Source organism: Daphnia magna, linkage group LG2 (genome assembly GCF_020631705.1).
Source record: "Daphnia magna isolate NIES linkage group LG2, ASM2063170v1.1, whole genome shotgun sequence".
Taxonomy (NCBI): Eukaryota; Metazoa; Arthropoda; class Branchiopoda; order Diplostraca; family Daphniidae; genus Daphnia; species Daphnia magna.
The window spans coordinates 9,034,996-9,053,304 of record NC_059183.1 but is presented as its reverse complement, the minus strand read 5'-3'; the positions used below and the strand labels follow the sequence as shown (position 1 = coordinate 9,053,304).

Sequence of the window (18,309 nt, the reverse complement as noted above, 5' to 3'; positions counted from 1 at the left end):
CGCTGTAGGACAAATACGACGAGATGAGAATGTAGAGCAATAGTTTTTCGCTACACGCCGAACGAATATGTAATTAATGTATATAGTCTTTGAATTATTATTGAAAGGCACTCGGTTGTAAAATTATCAATTTTGAATGAACAGATCAAGAGACATACTGAATCGAAATCATTTTGCAAGGAGGGCGGATAAGTAGAGAGGCGAGCATACTTTGTGACACAACAGAAACGACAGACTTGGTTTTGCTTTCTCCTTGAAAATACATAAACAAAGAAAGGAAGAAAAATAAACACGGTAGTTTAAATAGAAAAAAACAAACAAAAATACAATCGAATTTGACATGACATTGCGTGTGTTACATATGTGTGTAAATGAGTTTCTTCTTTTTTTTTTTGTTTTTGTTTTCCTGTTTCAAAATTTTTTTTGTTCGTTCAAATTTTTAATCTCGTTTTTTTTTAATCCATTTAGTTCTCTCCATTTGTTTGCGGATGACGACGTGGCTAATTTTTATGTCAATATGTGGCAAAAAAATCTCGTACAAGATCGATTGAAACCCTTTCTAGTCCACGCATTCACGTCACACATTGAATAAGCGCAAAAAAAAATAAAGAAATAATAATAAAGAAAAAAAAAACAAAAACGGCAACGTCTCAATTAGGTAGTGCCGTATTTTTGTTTCAAGGAAGACAAAATTCTCTCCTGCCCGTCATCACGCAATAATACAATAATCCAAAACAGGTGAGAGGATTCTTTCTCGACAGGGAGACACGAGAGATATATAGGTAGAGAGCAACAGCGAGTAACATGGCACTGAGCAAAGGCACCCCACAAACACAGCACAAAAAAAAAAATGAAATTATTTCATTTGTATATACGTATAGTTAATTATTATGTAGAGACAGATGAAAGAAAAACGACAGAAAAAGGCAAAAAAAAAAAAAGGCGATTTTTCTCTTGAATTGCATATTTTAAAAAAAGAAAAAGAAAACTAATAATAAATTAATGTTTAAAAAATGGTAGCGAATAACAGAAATAGGAACGTGACGGTAAACGGGCCTTCCCTTAAACAAAAACGAGTAATTTTTTTGGTTTCATTTCACTCGCTAGAGGAAACCGTAATACGATAAGGTTTTTTCGTACGATTAAGTAGACAGCGATGTACGATTATAAGACTTTCAGATGGTATAAAGAGATAGACGTAGAGAGTATTGCACGCTGCATAATAACGTCGGATGTTTTCTTCTTTTTGGCCTCGACTTTCCTTTTTTTTTTCTTCCATTTTTTTTGTTTGTTTTGTTTTGAAATGGGACGAATAATCACACGAAATCAAACAGGGAATGAAACGACCTCACCATTTTTCTTCTTCTCCCTTTTCTTTTTTCTTTTTCTTTTTCATTTTTTTTCTTTCAAACCATAATGGCGTCATCGTCAAGATCGACTTCCAGCGGTTGGTAACTGGACATGACGCTGCCGTCAGTCTGGGGGTCGACGTCGACACGGGCGCCAGACAGTCGACGACCAAGGCTCTTCTTGATAGCAGCGCCACTTTTACCGTTGGCCAGTAATGGATTGCCGCCATTGAACAAATCGTGCCGACGTTGCGGCTGGATCGACTCGACTGTTGGATCGACCACTAGCGCCGGGCTAGAAAGCGTCGACTTGAGCCGTTGAAGTGCTTTCAGAGCCGTGATCCTTTTCGGCTGGCCTTGGTGGGGATCGCTTGCGGCGCTGCCACCGGTCGACGGTAAATCAACTGCCGGGATGGACAGCGTTTGAACGATTTTCGATCGCTGTAAATTGCTTTTGCGAACGGGCGGCAGCCGGCCGTCCACAATCACCAACGCCGGGCTCGGCTGTTCGGGCACGACGGGCACGACCGTGGTCGTTAAATTCATTGAATGCGGCTGCGGCAGTTGCATCAACCTGGCTTGCTCTTCGATGGCCTTCCGGCCGGCCGTCAATCGTTTCTCCCAGTCGGGAGTGAGCGGCTGCTTTGCGATGGGCGGCAGCGGCGGCACGTCTTTGGCCGACCGCTCACCGCCAATCGTGATGACGACTTTGTTGGCGTCGAAACGCCGTCTGGCGGCAATGGACGAAGCGGCGCCGTCCTCGTCATTGGCCGTCGGCGCCGCAGGTGGTGCTGCTGCTAGTGGTGGCGCTGATTCAGTTGGCGCGGCCGTTTTGATGGGACATGAGGAGGATGAGTAGGTGGAGGAGGAGGATGAGGTGGACACGGATAGACAACCGGACACTGGCAAGACTGGACAAACAAACAAGGCTCATCAAACGTTTTTTCCCATTCTCCTTCTTCTTCTTCTTTTTTTTTTATTTTTAAGAATTAAAAAATAAAAATTGCCAAAACCAAAACCCAAAAACGGCGCCTCGTCTATTTAACGAGAGAGAAAAAAGCCTTTCACATTCAAAATAAAAAAAAAAAAAAAGCCAAAGCCTTAAAAGAAGGAAACGAGGGAGAGTGTCGGTCAACAAAAACAAAACGAGTCGGATAGTTAGGAGACAGCGGAAGCAATGTGCCAGAAAGACAAGAGGAGAGACGGACAAGAGAGCTGAATCGGATGGCCTTGGATGGTAGAAGGAGTATGGAAGAGGTGGTGGGCTATCTAGTACAAAAAATGTGCCCCCATCTCAGTCGACTGACAGCTGACGTTGGGCAGCTTTGGAACGCAGCGGTAATGGCGAGACGAAAGGCAGCGACGCGCGTTTCGGGTAGGAGGCGTCGATAAACTCCAAATCGTCCTCCTCCTCCTCATAGTCTGTGATGACCACATCAAGTCCAGGACACAACCAAAATAAAAAAGGGGAAAAATAAAAAACCCCACCCCGAAAGAGAAAAAAAAAAAAAAGGTTTAGAAAGAAAGAAAAAAGAAAGAATAAGCCACAAAGGGAATGATAACAATGGGAAGATATTTAAACCCCGCAAGGCAGAAAAACACGTTGTGAACGTTTTTTTTTTTTGTCGTGAAAAAAAAAAACACGTAATTGTGTTGTTGCAAGGACGGGTAAAAAAAAAGGAAAAGAAAATGTAAGAAAAAAAAAAAAAGGGTGATGAGTCAATATCCGGGAGAGAGCTAAACTAGCTGATCAAACAAGAATCCAAATCAATCCATCGGCAATCAAAGCGAGAAAATAAAAAGAAAGAACCGACAGGTAAAATAAAAACAAACAAAAAGCACACACACCAATAAAGCAAGCAATAACCCGACACCGTGCTGTGGGGCTTTTTAAGCACTTCAAAACATCCGGGGGAGATTAAGTTTTGTTATTAGGTTTCTTGTTGGACGCTGACCAACACCCATTAGTCACGCGCGCAAAACAAAACATACAAAAACATGCGCGCTCGTTCGCTCGGTTAGATACACACCACTTGAAAAAAGCGTAGCAGTTTATCGACTCACTGCGATGCAAAAAAACAACAACAAAACAAACGAAAATGGGGCCTTTCTCACTAGCAAATGATGGTATGGCCATTACCAATGAATGTCGTGTGCGCGTGTGTGTGTACGAGACGAAACCAAATTTGTCTATTACGAGAGACAGACGAGCGAGGGAAGACTTTTGTGAGTCTACAAGTCAGCAGCTTGATTGCGTGAAGTTGAAGCGCGCAGAAGAAGAAAAAAAAAAAAGCAAAAAAAAAGAGAGAAAACAAAAGTGTCAACATAAAACAGCCAGCAAAGAAACAACCGTCAAAGCCATCAGACGAAAAACAAAAGAAATCGTTAGAGAGCTGTTGTTCTCTTTTCGTTCAACCAGCCCCAATAAGGACAATAACGTCCTCTCTTCTTTCTATACGAATGAAGTGAAAACGACTCATTTGAAAGGGTTTGTCCTACCTTTTGGTCGCGAATCAGAGCGTGATTGACTGCTGGCCGGAAGGTCATCGACGCTGCCACCGATGGGACTGTCCTGATCGTCCAAATCGCCGTCTGTGGACAGAAGATCGTCGTCGCTAGGGGTGCGAGCGAGCGACGGCAACGTAGCGGCCAGAGCGGCCTTCTCTTCGCGCAACTCTTCCAAATGCTGCTGGATTAGGCGCTCTTCGGTGACGTGGTCTCGGGCCGAGAGAGACGACAGCGAAGAGGAGGACGAAGAGGCCGGAGCCGAAACGGTCGGGAAGATGCGTTGGTGCTGATTTTTGGCTACGGCAGCCGCACCGTCGGGCGTTGAGGGGTCCGACTGGGGCAACACCCACGTTCCGACGCCAGTGGACGACGGGAACATTTTGGACGAGCGCAACGTGCCGAGACGGGCGACGTAAGCGAGGCAGACGGAATCGAGCGAGTCAATGTCTGCCAGAGTTTCGGTGACGCGGCGCAACTGTTCCGTCAAGATCGTCTCCACCACTGACGTTTGCTTGCTGACATTCGACAGCGAGTCCTGCGCTTGCTGGATCTTGGACGTGCGCAGGATGCACGGCGCGAAGACGATGGATAGCGCGTTGGGGCCCATCCGGTTCGACTTCTCGTTCAGGGCTACCCGAGTCAAATGGAAAACGAGCCGCTCCAGCAAATCGAAATGATGCGGAGGCAGCTCTTGAACGAGTGCCATCAACGAAGAGATGCGTTCTTTAGTGTCAACGATGTCGGCGGCGCGTAGAAAGTCGTCGTAACGCTCGTAGGTCAACAACGGCTGCGGCAATTCGCGCAGAAAGGCTTTGAGGACGGCCGTCAGGACGTGAATGGGTTGCTCTTGCAAATCGACTATGCTGGCCGCCCCTTCTTTGCTGGAAGCGCATTCCTCTTCCAACAGTTTTTTGAGTTGCTGGACCCGGGACGAAACGCCCGATTTGCGGTACAGCCCTTCCGTGTACAAGCCGACCAGTTCAATGGTGGAGATGAGCCTCTCGATGATGGGCGGAAGACGCTGCTGAGAGCCGCTGGCGGCGCCACTAGACGCAACCAATTTGTCCAGAGTGACGCCGAAAAGGCTTCCAGGCGACTCGGTCGATGGGTTGGGCAAGCCCGACATGCTGATGGTTGCCGACATTGATGAAGCTCCACTGGAACCGGCTCCAGCCGAAGGTGTGGCTGCTGACGCCGTACACGCCGTGGTGATTCGGGTGTAACATTTCTTGTGACACGTGAATTTGCAGCTCTGACACACCAGTCCTTTCTCCTTTAGCCACGTGAACGAGGAGCAGACTTCGCAGGCCGTCGGGATGGTAATGACGCTGTTAAGCGTGGTGAATTCATGGCCCATGTATCGAAGCAATCCATCGTCCTGAGCCTTGGCCCGTTTCGTCTCTCTGCCCCGTTGATTCTTGTCGGTCGTCGGTTTCTTCCACCGTTCCTTTCTCCTTTTGCCACCTAACATCGTCAATCAATCATTACGCAATTGAATTTGTGTGCGTGAGGGTTAACTTTTCAATCTCAGATTGGGTCGAGTACCTTTGGCTCTGTTTTCCTTATCGTCAGTCCTCTGTTGAACTACAAATTCATTGAGATAGCCGCGAAACGCATTAACCACCAGCGTTTTGGGGAATTTCGTGTCGTCACGCGACACCGACTCGACAATTTTGCTAAAATTGGCAATGAGGTCGCGGTACGTTAATCGAATAGCCGGATTTTCCTCTTCTCCACCGTGGCAAGAGGCAACTCCATAAGCCGATATAAGCGAACCTAGTCGTCCATGACAGTGTCTATTCATTGGAAATTCAAAGGCGAAAGCCAATCACAGCAAATACCTCTCAGTTCCCGCAATGCCGAGAGGAAGACGCGGTCAGCGTCGCCTCGCGTGTCGTCCACCAGGTTCTGAATTTTGCGGCCGATAAATTCGTCCAGCCTGTGTAACTGTTGGCCGCCGTTAACCACTTCTTGGGTCGAATCGGTAAATTCACTCGTGCCCGTCAAATTCCATTTGCTACTCTCGTTGCCAGCCGAAGGAATGACACCCGCAGAGCTGTCCACCGTTTCACGGCTTCCTTTGCGGCCCTTCTGGACAGGATCCGGATCCGGATGGGTCGGACTTGCCGAAGGACGGGCGCATTCAAGGACTGTGGGTGGCAAGGCCTAGAATAAAAATAAATGAACCCTTTTCCCTGTAGAATGTTCGACTACTGTTGATTTACCTGCGACGATGTCATGCCTTGCTGGACGCATTTAGCGTGAAACACCAAGTGACACGACGTGCATTTGTAGCCGTGGGTGAAGAAGGAGCTCATGGTCTTGGAACAGAGTGAACACGCCTCGTTCTTGGCTAGCTTACTCATCCGTGTCAGCTTGTGGACTTGACTCAAACTGGAACGGACAGTAGCCGTAGACGAGGAGTTGGAAGACGTCACCGACACAGCCACTGATGCTTGGCTAGAGTCCCTATCTTGACGTCTTGCCAGAGGAGATGCTGTCATTCCGGCAGCTGTTCCCACTGCTCTTTCACGCAGACTGTCCCGACTGCCTCTCCAAGAGCCGTCCACACTGACACTTCGGCCGCCATCTTTGCTGCCTCGCCTGTCCAAAAAAGAAAAAAACAAAAACAAATCATGAAAATCCGAATGTTTTTGCACTTTGGTTTCATCGTCAAACGACCTTGCTATTGGTAAATGGCTGGTAACGGCGTGACTGTAGGTCCAGCAATGACTTTGGTGTAGGTGACCATGTGAGTGACCGTAGCCGTAAATGGACGATGAGGCCGCTTCGATATCGCGACTGTAACGTCGACATAGCACCGGATTGGGGCACGTGGGCGAATGGGATTCATCTGAAATGCTGTTGGCCCGGCTTCGGATGGCCAGCCTTTCTGCGATTATCCTGCGCCGCTCTTCACGTCTCGCTTCGCGTTCCCTCGCATACCTCATGTCGTACTCTAGATCAGAGGCGGAGTTGAGTGTCGACGTGGATCGCGACGCTGAGACCAATGTACTTTCAGAGTCGCTGTCGCGATCTTCGCTACCCTGAACGGCCATTTGGCGGAGTGAATCGCTCTTCTCCCGTTTGGCGCCACCGCCCATCAGCGTCTTCAAATGTTTTTTGGCTTTGTGCAGGGCGCTGCTTTTTTCAGTGCGGCCACTTTCGCCAGAGCCACGGAGCAGTTCTTCGATGGAACCGATACGAGGCGAATGGCCGACTGATCCAGCCACTCCGGCCACGTTGGCTGCCGCCGTGACTATGGATGGTTTACCTTTTTTCGATTTGAGATCATCTCGCTTTTCGTCCATCGACTGGAGCGGGAAATTCAGCGCGCAGGACAATATTCCCGACGCAAGCTCAGCATAAATCAGTTCCGACTCGCTATCCTCCTGTATACCGCTACTCCTAGCGAGGAAAACGCGAATTACATCATGACCACATGAAATGAAAACAAAACGTCTTTCTAAATCTTACTCCTCCGAACTGAGTTGTTCGATAAGATCTTTTGTTTCTTTATCCAGCTCTTCCTGCGACGATCCTTTGGATAGAAAAGCTTCGTCGGTGCTCTTGCCGGAATGGGCGTCTCCCTGCTGTTTCATTTGTTCGAATCGCCTTCGAGCCAGATTGCCTCTTGCCCGACATTGGAAACTTACGACTGAACAGCGGAGATTCGTGTACCAATGCCGGACTCGATATCCGCGCCAGACTTTCTGGATGAAAGTGGCGGCCATGTGACGAACGCGCAAGTTCATGACATGACGTTGTGCGTTGATCATACGAACATACGACTAGAGTTAGAAAAAAGGAAAAAAAAAAGGGCGTTTAGTATAAGCCATCAAAAGTGGATGTCCATCTAGTTACCTGGATGCGGACAACGGCCCTGCGAAGGGAAAGGAAATTACGCCGTTCCAGACAAGTGCGGAACCACCGCTGAATGGTGACAATACTGGCCAAAATGGCTTGATGCAATCGGTAATCGAGTTTGGCTTTCTCCGACTCGCGCAAAAAGATCTTTTGATGGCCGATCTGATAGTGTTCCGGATTGAGATTCATCCGACACAAGAAATCGTGCACATCCGATTGCGAACTGCAATAAAAATAATAAAGCATGAATTAATTGGAGAAACCTAGACTAATTTACAGGCAAGGGAGAAAATAATAACCTCAACAATCCCCGAGGTAACAGGATTCGGTAATGGTGAATGAATTCTTCGAAAGTTAAACGAACGTTGAAACCAGCTTGGCGGATGCGAACTGTTTCAAGCATGCCCGTGTAACGAAGTTGACGGAGGACGATTTCCTCGTCGAATTGGTTGGGACCCTGTGAACGACAGAATGTTATGATCCGACATCCGACATCCGAGATGAATGATAATAGCTACAATACCTTGAGTCGGTTGCTCTTGATGCAACGGACAAAGAACGGATTGGCCGTGTTCAGGGCTACCATGAGGCTCTGAAGCGAATGCTGGAACTGTGCACCGACCGTCTGTGCCTTTTTGACGTTTTTGTGAACAACAAGGAGGCTCTCGCCTCGGATCGACTGGTGGCTACTGGCCGAAGAAATTGTGACTGTTGTCGAACCCGACGGCGTAATGGTCAATCTTTCGTGCGAAGAAGAAACGCTGGCGATTACGGACGAATTCAAAGACGAACTACTGTGGCCTAACCGGCCGGCTAACGTTTTAACCGTTTCCAAATTGCGCCAATTTTTCGAAGGCCGGCTTCGTGCTTTGGATACTCTATTTTTGCGTCCACTATCGCCAATTTTCCCCTTGCCCGTCAAGCTATCCGGACCTGAGGCATGTGTTTCTAATTTTAAACAATCGACAAATAAATGAATCGGTTAGTTGAGACGACACGTCATAAATTAACAGAGATTTGAAACTCATAACTCACCGCGATGCCGTTTGCCGGACTCTATGAAGGCAAAGTAAGCCCGAATAAAGGCGCGTAAAATAGCCCAGCGGAAGACAGCTACCGGATCGCCACCGACCAATTCACGAACGAACGCATACTGGCTCGATTTGAGTACGGCAACGATATCGGCCTTCATCAGGTCTAGATTCTTCTCGCGGAATTCATTTGACTGGTACTTGACCTTGCCAGCGTAGTGTCGAACGATGAAGGCAGCCTCGCGCTTCTGAGGCACTTCGTAGTATTCGTTATCCTTGTTGACTGAATTGAACTTTTGCAACAGCGTCTCGTTGGTGGCGCCGGGGAAACTGGCATGGGAGAGAGAAAGCGGATTGGAAATTGAAATACTGGTATCGTAAATCCTCTAACAGAGAGTCAGCGAGGGAGGTAAATCAACAACGAATGGGTTAGCCGTGTCACGAACAGTCACGTACACCACAAAAAATAAACTTGAAAAAAAAAAAAAAAATTATAATAATAATCACATACTTGCACTGATCATCCAGTATGCAAAGAAGTCCGTTGGGCTTGGATTCATAAAGCTGTAGACAGCCCGTGTTGTCAACAAACTGGATATTGACCCAGTGGATGCCTTCGCGTTTGTATTCTTCCTGTTCGTACTTGAAAACGTGCTGGTTAAAGTAGTACTGTAGATGCTCGTTGGCGTAGTTGATGCAAAATTGCTCGAAACTGTAACGGATAAAGACAATAGAAAAAGAATCGGGTCAGTGCGCGTCCGTGGCTTTTTTCCGGGACTATTCGTTGCTTCCAGACTCGGCTTATTGATAAAACTGTCGGCGTGCTAGTTCCTTCTATCTCGATAATCTGTACCTATTCATGTGACCGAAGTCTTCGAAACCGAAAATGTCGAGTACACCAATCGAGTAGGCACGTTGCATTTTGTCTGCATCCTTTTTGGCAAGGAGGGCGTGATTCAATTGCATAACGATCCAATCAAACAGCGAGCCATAAAGGCACTTTGCCATTGCGTCTCGCGCTGCAATCGCCTAGAGTATTTGCGGAAATAAAATAAAACACGACAATGAAAACCAAAAGAAAAAAAAAAACAAAAAAAAAAAAACGACACAAAAATTTCTGAATTCTTTTTTTATACCTCCGGCATGCGGTAGTTGATGACGAGCGTTTCTCCGGAAGCTCTGGCCCGTTTGGAGATGAGCGCTTGGTGCAGTATCTCCTCTTTGACTCTCAAAAGCTGGGCAATTGTAGCCACGACGGCCGTGTTTTTAACCGTCACAGACTCATCGTGATTGTAGGTCGATTTCTTTGGCTGGAACTCGAGATTGCCAATGTGAAGGACGGCCGATAAGACTGCGAAAATTCGCCGTTGGGTTTCGGTACAGAATCCCACAAACTCCATCGATTGCTTGAGTCGTGACAACTCGTAACACTCATCGCCTTCATCCAGATTATGGTAATCGCTCTGTCGGATATTAAGATAAAATTGAGATCGTTTCAAACGACTGGATTCAACATCATTAAAATGGGCAAATGTCAACCGGCCATACCTGATTCAAGTATCTATAAGCTTCGGGGGGTAGTAAATGAAGAGCCTGTTTTTCCTGTGCAGACGACCCGACAAGCAAGTGATAAAAGACGTGGTAATTTCTCTCATTTTTCGCTTGAAAGCAAATTCTTGTCTTTTCCAGCAAATACTTTTGCACGAGCGCCCTGTCAAAGAAGAAGAAGAAGAAGACACAATGAACAAGAAGAAAGGATATTTCCGTCATTACGTTTTGATTAATTACCCGTGAACTTGTCCATTCTCGCGATAGTTGACTTGGATAAACTTGCCGAAGCGGCTCGAGTTGTTGTTGTGCGATGTCTTGGCGTTGCCAAAAGCCTAAAAACAGCAGTAAACGGACGCCGATGAACACACACACACAAAAAAAAAAAAAAAGAAACAAAAATAGACATTAGACAGGGTACTACTATACATAGGAGGAGTATGTAAAAACAAAGAAACGTTCCACAGAGGGTTAACGGAGAAAAGAAAAAAAACAAGAGAGTGAAGATGGCGCCGCTTCAGCGTTTATGGACGGCTGTAAGATAGAAACACAGAAAAGGGAGAGACAAGAAAAAAAAAAAAAAATAAAATAAAAAGAGACAGGGTGAGACTGTAAAAGTCGATCGCGTCGCGCGCGGTCTAATTTGAGCCGAAGTCGGACAGAGTCCATTTGGTCGTGACTGAACGATCGACAGATTCCTTTCGCAACCGTTGGAAGAAGAAAAACCCGCCCCTCGATCACCCAAGCTTGAAGGAACGCAAAAGCGCGCACACACACACTTTGGATCTAATCCAAAATGGATGAAACATCGGAGGCATGAGAAAAAGAATAAATAAATTTGTAAAAATAAACGAAGAAGACGAAATATAAAATATAGGCTCTCGCCACAATGACCGATGTCACAGTTCGGTTGAATAAGAGTCGGAGAATTCTAGTTAAGAATTGTGTCAGGTTCCAGTTTGCGAGGCGTTTGTAGGCCAACACGTGATCGTTGCAATCCAATCACATTCAGTCGCATTTTTTAATTCTTTTAATCAAACAATCTCAACTAACTAAAAGACAATGACAAGTGGAAAGCCATTCACTCTGTCAGTTTTGTTTTGGTTTCTGCATGCCAATTGTTCCAAGTTCTTCCAATGTGCCGGCAGAAACTCGTTTGGTTTCCGAAAAAAACAGGTCATAACGTCAAGACATTCATCTAAAATTCCAAACACGGGGTGTAGATGTGGTGGTGGGGAGTTTGAGAAGAACATTTGTACATGTCGCTCAGTCCGATCGTCCAGACACGAGCAAGGTGTAAGAATTCATGCCAAAGTGCTTCTAGTGCTGCTGGAGCCCCTTGGAGAGAAGAGGCCCGTTTGGCATCTTATTTTTTGTGTGTGTGTCTTGTTGTTGCTTATTTTTCTACGCACTATACTTGAGACTCCAGCCGGCATTTTCTCGAACTGTTCCAGTCAGAAATAGCTAACTAATTGGCGTTGATGATTAAAACGATTTACAAGAAAAAACCTTCGAGTCCCAATTATCCGGACGACATAGTATTTGACTGGCAACCAAAAAAAAAGGAGAAAATGAAAAATGATGGGACTTCTTACTTCAAGGACGGGACCGGCACTCAATATGGTCTGTTCTACGCCACAACCTTGGCTTCCCTTTTGCGATAACGCCGTCAAGTGATGAAGCAGGAAGTTGGTCGACTCCGTTTTGCCCGAACCGGATTCACCTATCGCGTTTTCGTAGCACGACAACGACAACACAACAAAAAATACAACAGTAAAAATCAAGTATTTAACAATATCCTCAAAATGAAAAACAATTGAAACGGATAAGGATCCATTAACATCCTCCTTTGATTTGGTTTTTGAATAATACAGCTACTCGTTTTCTTAACAAATTTCTGTCGAGTCACGAGAAAAGATGGCCAAAACAAAAGAACAACAGCTACGCTTCTACGAATGGTGATTGTCTAATCGAAGAAGTGGATAAGGTCGAGAAATGATTACCGCTGATGACGATGCATTGGGGTTTTCGATCGCGCATCATGGCGTTGTACGCGGCGTCGGCGACGGCAAAGATGTGGGGTGGCAACTCGCCGAGTCGGCGATTTTGATACAATTTGACGTATTTCGGATTGTAAATAGGGTAAAACTTGAAGGGATTGACGGCGATGAGGATCGACCCGACATAGGTGTAGATGTGGCCGGCCTGAAAACGGGCGCGAAGGTTGTCCATCAAAGTCTCTTCGTTCAAGTCGGGCAACTGGCACAGGTCGGGGTATTCACGATCCCGCGGCTGGTACAAGAAGCGATAAAAGTAGTCTCGGATCACTTGAGGGTCCGCGTTGAGCGCTTCCGACCAGAGCGTGTCGTTGAGTTTCTCGCGCAGGTAAAATCGATATTCCGACTGTTGCGATTCATCCGCATCGGCTCTTTCGATTGGACGGGTTTCACTCGTCCTACGATCATTCCCAATTCAGTTTGTTTGAACAAAAAGAAACAATTGTGCAAACACCATCTACCCATTCTGTGTTGATTGATTGTTTACCTGGACACGGAGCGCTGCAGAAGCTTTCGGTGGGCAGCCAAAGCGGCCAGAGCGGAGGCTGTCTCCTGGGCGGGCGACGACACTTTTGGCCAGAGAAGCATAAGGGCGACAGGCAGTTCCTGAGATGCCAGTCTCCTTTCCTTGCATTCCTGGCCGATGGCATTGCCCACCACTTCGGCCAGCTCATAAGACTCGACGGGCAAGGGAAGCTGCAACTTGTCGACGATGCAGCACACCATCTCGTCGGCCGTCGTACCTTTGAGGGCTTCGATGGAAAGCGCCTCGAATTCGGGTGACAAGGCACCCACAAACACCTGCGCCCAAAACAGAACAACGTAAGGAAACACAATAAAACAAAAATTTAAAAAAACCGAACAGTGGTGGTGGTCAATCAACACACATTCACGTTTCCGTTTTGGGTTATACACGCGTGAGTGTGTTCCAGCTGTTGCACGCAAGGGGCCCCATCCGTCACGGCAACGGCCGCCAATGACCGACAACGGAGTTAGGCAAAAAGAAAGAAAAAAAGAGGAACGGGCAAGATGTCAAGAACATGACAACGAGTGAACGTAACATTTCCTCGACACGCATCATCATCCGATGAGACTTATGGTGGGGAGTAAAGAGAAAATTTGTTTGACTTCGTCCGAAACTGTCAATTTTTGTTTTGTTTTTCTGGATAGTTTTCTGCCCAATGAAGAAAGAGAAAACATCAATAAATACCTGTACAATGTATCGCGATTCTGGTTCCATGATGTTGATGATGATGGCGGCGATGGTGACGTAACTTCATCACGCGCCCACAGATTCCAGCCGCATAAATCCAGCTCTCTCAGTTCGGTTTAACCGATTGAAAGACGATCCGGCGACTAGAGTCCGGTTCGTTTCAAACGTAGCGTCACTATCGAAAACCTACAGAATATATTTTTAAAAATTGTTATCATTTCTTTTCTTTATCAATTTAGATTAAATGTTTGAATTCGTGATAACTGAAATGGGCAATCATTCGATAAGCTTCAAGGGCAAAACAATGAACGGCCAATACATGAAATAATCAATACCGTTCCAGAGTTGCATTTCCTTATTTCAAAGAAGAAGAACAACAAAAATGTTTAACGGTTTCTCTTTTTTCTTCTCAACTCCATCCTGTCAAGCGGAACGAGAAATAATTTCGAAACCTTTTAATTCTTTTTCTTCTTTCAGATTTTTATATTATCATTTGAAATTTCCGGTCAGCCATCTGTCACCGTTGGCGGCTGGTCATAACAAGGCGTGAACGCGAGTCAGATAAGATTCAATGGACGTCCTGCCCAGTTGCGTCCAGTTGTATAACTGTTTGTGTTTGTCTGGCGTGTACGTGTTCTCCTTTGTCTTTAACACATGATCGAAAAAAAAAAAAAATGGACGTTTCTATTGGCTTGCTTTTATTTTTCTCTATTGCTTTTCACGAAATCCTTTTTGTTGTAGCTGTTTTTGTTTGTTCTTCCGGCCCCTGACGAATGTTGGCTTGGACCTCTTTCTCGTATCCGTCAGCCAAAAAGATGACAATTTTTCCGACGCAATCCGGAATGCAGTGCGATTCTCTACACACCACGACCGTCACGAAAAGGAGAGCCACCACGTTGGCGAATTACATGTTGGCCAAAATGCAAAAGTGATCCATCAAAGAGTTGGTTGCACAACGTGTCAGCTCTTTTCTACGACATTATCCGGGATTGGTGTGTGTTTCTCTCTGTCTCCATCTATCTATCTATCTATCTTCTTCCCTTTCTAGAGCAACACTCAAGCCCAGAAGACGAAAAACACTTACGTGAAATGAGCAGACGGGATGTTGTTGACCAAGACTTATTTAATGCACGGCATCAGGGTCGACCCCGAATCTGTGACTTTGAGTTTAAACATCCAATTGTCTTTTGATATTCCTCGTCCCTCGTCGCAGGCACAAAGAGGACAAGAGGGGGTCGATACTATTCCGGCAATGTGGATTATTTTTAGCCCGCTTTATCTTTTCTGCCTCTCGAGTCGACGAATAGGAACGTCGTAGTGGTGGTAGTAGTACGTGTTCCTGTTGTTTAGCCCACCACCGACGATACAATACACACCGGAGAAAATGCGTACAAAAAAGAAAATCCACTCAATTCAAAAAATCACTTCTTACGTTAGCCGCACGGAAAGTTTACATCCGTAACGATAGAAACGATTCACAAGATAGCGCATTACACCCCCCTCCCCCAAACACACACACACGCCAGTAGTCTTCATCAGATTCTTTCCCAATCGGCCTGCAACCATCAACTATTACAGTACGCCACACGCACGGGTAAATGGCTGCGTCCGGCCCAGAGGCTCGTCCCGCACTAAGAAATTCTTCGGGATCGGCTGGCAATCGGCCCTATACCGGCCAAAAGGGGAGGAGGAGGAGGGCGAGCGACGAAGACGGACGCCAAGTCCAGTCATGCGCGTCATGGGAGAGAGATCCCTTCCGAACGTAAGCCTCTGTCGAGCGAGAAAAGCAGAACCGCACACGTACACACACAGTCTGACAGTGGCTACACTAGAAAATCAGGCGCTCCAGTAGAGGGGCCGTAATAATAACAACAACAACAAAACAAAAAAGAAGCGACTCGTAACGCACAGTAGCTGCGCACAGCCAATTAACTGCGCTAATGTCTTCGAAGACAACGTCGTGCTGGGGCTGTGCCGGAGGTTGACTGACAAAACATCTCTATCGTAGAACAATACACATAGAGAGTGATGTGCAGTGTGCTAGTCGGGACCACCCGGTACGGGAAAGAACAAAACAGACACAAAACACGTTGTTGTCATCGCTTAAAATCTATCCCTCACCTCCCCCATACGATAAACTGTACGCAAGACGCCCAGCAACGACGTAAGACGACGATCCTATCTCTCTCTCTTTTTCTCATTTCACGCTCGGCCGAGTGTGGCAATTGAATTTAGCCATTCCTTGTTTGTTTCTTTCTTCTCCAAATCCCAGGATTGAATTTGGTAGTCAAACAAGAGCAGGATGCTAACTCTGCCAATATACAATTGGATGAAAAGAGAATGAAGAATGCTTCACTTGAACGAGGAACGTCTTGACGGTTGAGGGCAACCGGCTCCTTGCTTCTCTTTCGCCTCTCCCTCCGCCTCGAAATGCAGTCCCGTTGGCGCGAGACCAGACGCGTGCCAATTAAAACATCCTTCGTCTCTCTCACTGTTCTTGCTCCTGCAACTGTTGTAGGTTATGATAGTCGCAACATGAGCGGGACAGCGTCACATCTCGTCAGCGTCAAATTCAACCGACAGCCACAAAAGCGGGAAAGAAAAAATCTAACCAACCAACCCGTGGAGGTAGAACGAAACACACTGTTCGGTCACGCTCGAACGAGCAAACGGCAAACTAGTCAGGTGTTTCAAATGGCGTTGTTTCTTTTTCCTTTTCTTATCGGTATTCTTTCGCTTTAAAAAAAATAAACTTTTCATTTTTTTAATATCAACACTACAGATGATATTGCAATCATTGAGTAAACGCCGTTCGTAAGAGAAAATGTCGGTATTAATGAAAACATGCAAAAATTCGATTGAAACGAGGCAAATGCTTTGGCCGACGACCAACGAAACAATGCACGCTCTCTTCTTTGGCTTCGGCGTTTGACGTAGTGTATAGCTCGTTTGTTAAGACGCAGAAAGAGGAATGTAGTTTAAAAGAAAAGAAAAAAAAATCGGTGACAGAAGGAAGAAGAAAAAGGAATAGAAGAGAAACGAAAAACCGCGTCCCAACACCAGGTGTTGGCTGACAAAACTTCTTTTTTAGAACCGTCGAGAAAGAGGTGACCATGATTTTCTTCGACAGCGCAACAGTTGGCTAAGAATGAGGGAGAGAGTCTGTCCGGCTGGACCGTTTTCTTCCTTGCGCTTCGTTGCATCTTCCCACATCTCCCTCCCCCTGCGCTTTCCACATAGAGATATGGCGGTATAGAAGCAGCAGTCACAACTATGCACCCAAAACGCACGCTAACGGTTTGAGATCCAAATGAGGACTTCCTCTATTTCATCGCAGAGACAAAAAGGCTATGCTGAAGTGAAGCCGGAAAACCATTCAACACATTACACATCAAGCTGGAACGGAATAAGAGAACCGGCCGGCTGGAACGCCCCCACACACACTTCACTCATCTACATGCCTATGTGATGAAACGTTGCGTTCGTTTCTCTTGCGAAACGCAACAGCTTCTAAGGAGTTTGTTATTATTTACCTGTTTGGAACGGCTGTTTTTTCTCTGCCGCTATTTTACTACAGAGGGTTTCAAGGAGAGAAAAAGAAAAGAGAAGCAGCTTGCAGCCTCTTTAAAGCTCTAAGCTAGTAGCTTATACTCGTACGTACAAGATGTTTTGCCTGGCTCCAGCCAATGCTTACGTCTCAAGGCCAACAACAATAAACTCACCACTTCTCTCTCTCTCTCTCTCCTATCACATCTTTTTTCTTATACTCCTGTCGGCGGGCAAGGCCCAAAAGAATTGTGCGTGCAAGAAGCCTGAGCGATTCAACAGCAGATCAAAAACGTTTGCATATGCAACTACCATTTCTACTTGTGCTTCAAGTTCTCCTCGGACACGCATTTGTGCTCATCCGGGGCGAACGGATCATTACACCTGCCCTAAGACAGCATGCGGCTGCTGCCAGCAAGCCTCAGCATAATATGTGTGTTAGAAAACTTGCATGGGTTTTTGTTAGTATAAAAATGCCTTTATCTCGACGTTAAGGACATGGTAGACTAGAGGAAGGTGAGTTGCAGCCATATGGGTGGACCTATGAGTAAGAGAGAGCCATTGCAATATCAAGACACTTGGGCGCTCAACCATTGCCACCGGTTTCCCAGATCATTGAAAAATGTCAACAAGAGAGGAAAAAACATGCACAAACTAGATGCATGAGGATGGCAGTAGCCTTCCCAGCCATTCACTATTCTTTTGGCTAGACAGTATCAGTATGTGAGCAAATAAAGCCAAACCAGAAGTCAGCACGAGCTGACTAATGTAGTTACGTAAGCTTCTAGGAACCTACTACTAAATAAGCAAGAAGATTCAAGATGTGATTTTTGACAAGAGAATGACATACCAACTTGGAAAGATGATGGGCTGTCATAGCTGGGATATCCTTGCTGTCTGTTGATAGGTTTTGGCCATGAATAAAGTCAGCAAATTCAGTCTCACAGTGAGTCAGGCTTGATGGCTGATGGTATTCGCAGCAGACACAATGGGTTGCTGTGCACAAGGCAACACCAGTTGGTTTATTTCGCGTTCTTTTTTCAATTTTTTTGAAATCCCAACCTGTTGGTGATGATGTGGCCCATGTGCGTTCTAACCCCACACACTTGCAACATCCAGCCGACCAGATGAGACCTCCATTAAAACATCATCGGCCTCGTTGATCCAGTTAAAAAAATAATAAACAAGAA

The 18,309-nt window shown here is 46.1% G+C and overlaps 1 protein-coding gene across 6 annotated transcripts; it reads right to left on the bottom strand.

Annotated features, from left to right (window-relative positions):
• Positions 1-63: 63 nt before the first annotated feature.
• On the bottom strand, positions 64-18,107 carry LOC116916603 (unconventional myosin-IXb). Of its 6 annotated transcripts, none has more exons than XR_004390706.2 (22): positions 17,970-18,107; positions 13,571-13,759; positions 12,848-13,161; positions 12,307-12,758; positions 11,899-12,026; positions 10,544-10,638; positions 10,304-10,466; positions 9,892-10,218; positions 9,609-9,784; positions 9,267-9,467; positions 8,760-9,085; positions 8,248-8,672; positions 8,024-8,181; positions 7,722-7,947; positions 7,335-7,648; positions 6,540-7,265; positions 6,083-6,461; positions 5,699-6,023; positions 5,403-5,633; positions 3,849-5,321; positions 3,490-3,595; positions 2,123-2,260 (listed from the first exon to the last, which is right to left on the bottom strand). XR_004390706.2 is itself a non-coding variant. In XM_032921861.2 (21 exons), exons 2-21 carry the CDS (start codon positions 13,598-13,600, stop codon positions 1,407-1,409), a joined length of 7,323 nt encoding a protein of 2,440 aa, XP_032777752.2. In that variant the 5' UTR covers positions 13,601-13,759; positions 17,970-18,107; the 3' UTR covers positions 64-1,406. The 6 variants fall into 6 exon arrangements, 4 of the variants coding, with proteins under 4 accessions (XP_032777752.2, XP_032777753.2, XP_045025085.1 ...); XR_004390705.2 differs by lacking the exon at positions 2,123-2,260 and adding an exon at positions 2,633-2,771; XM_032921861.2 differs by lacking the exon at positions 3,490-3,595 and having other exon boundaries at positions 64-2,260.
• Positions 18,108-18,309: the final 202 nt, after the last annotated feature.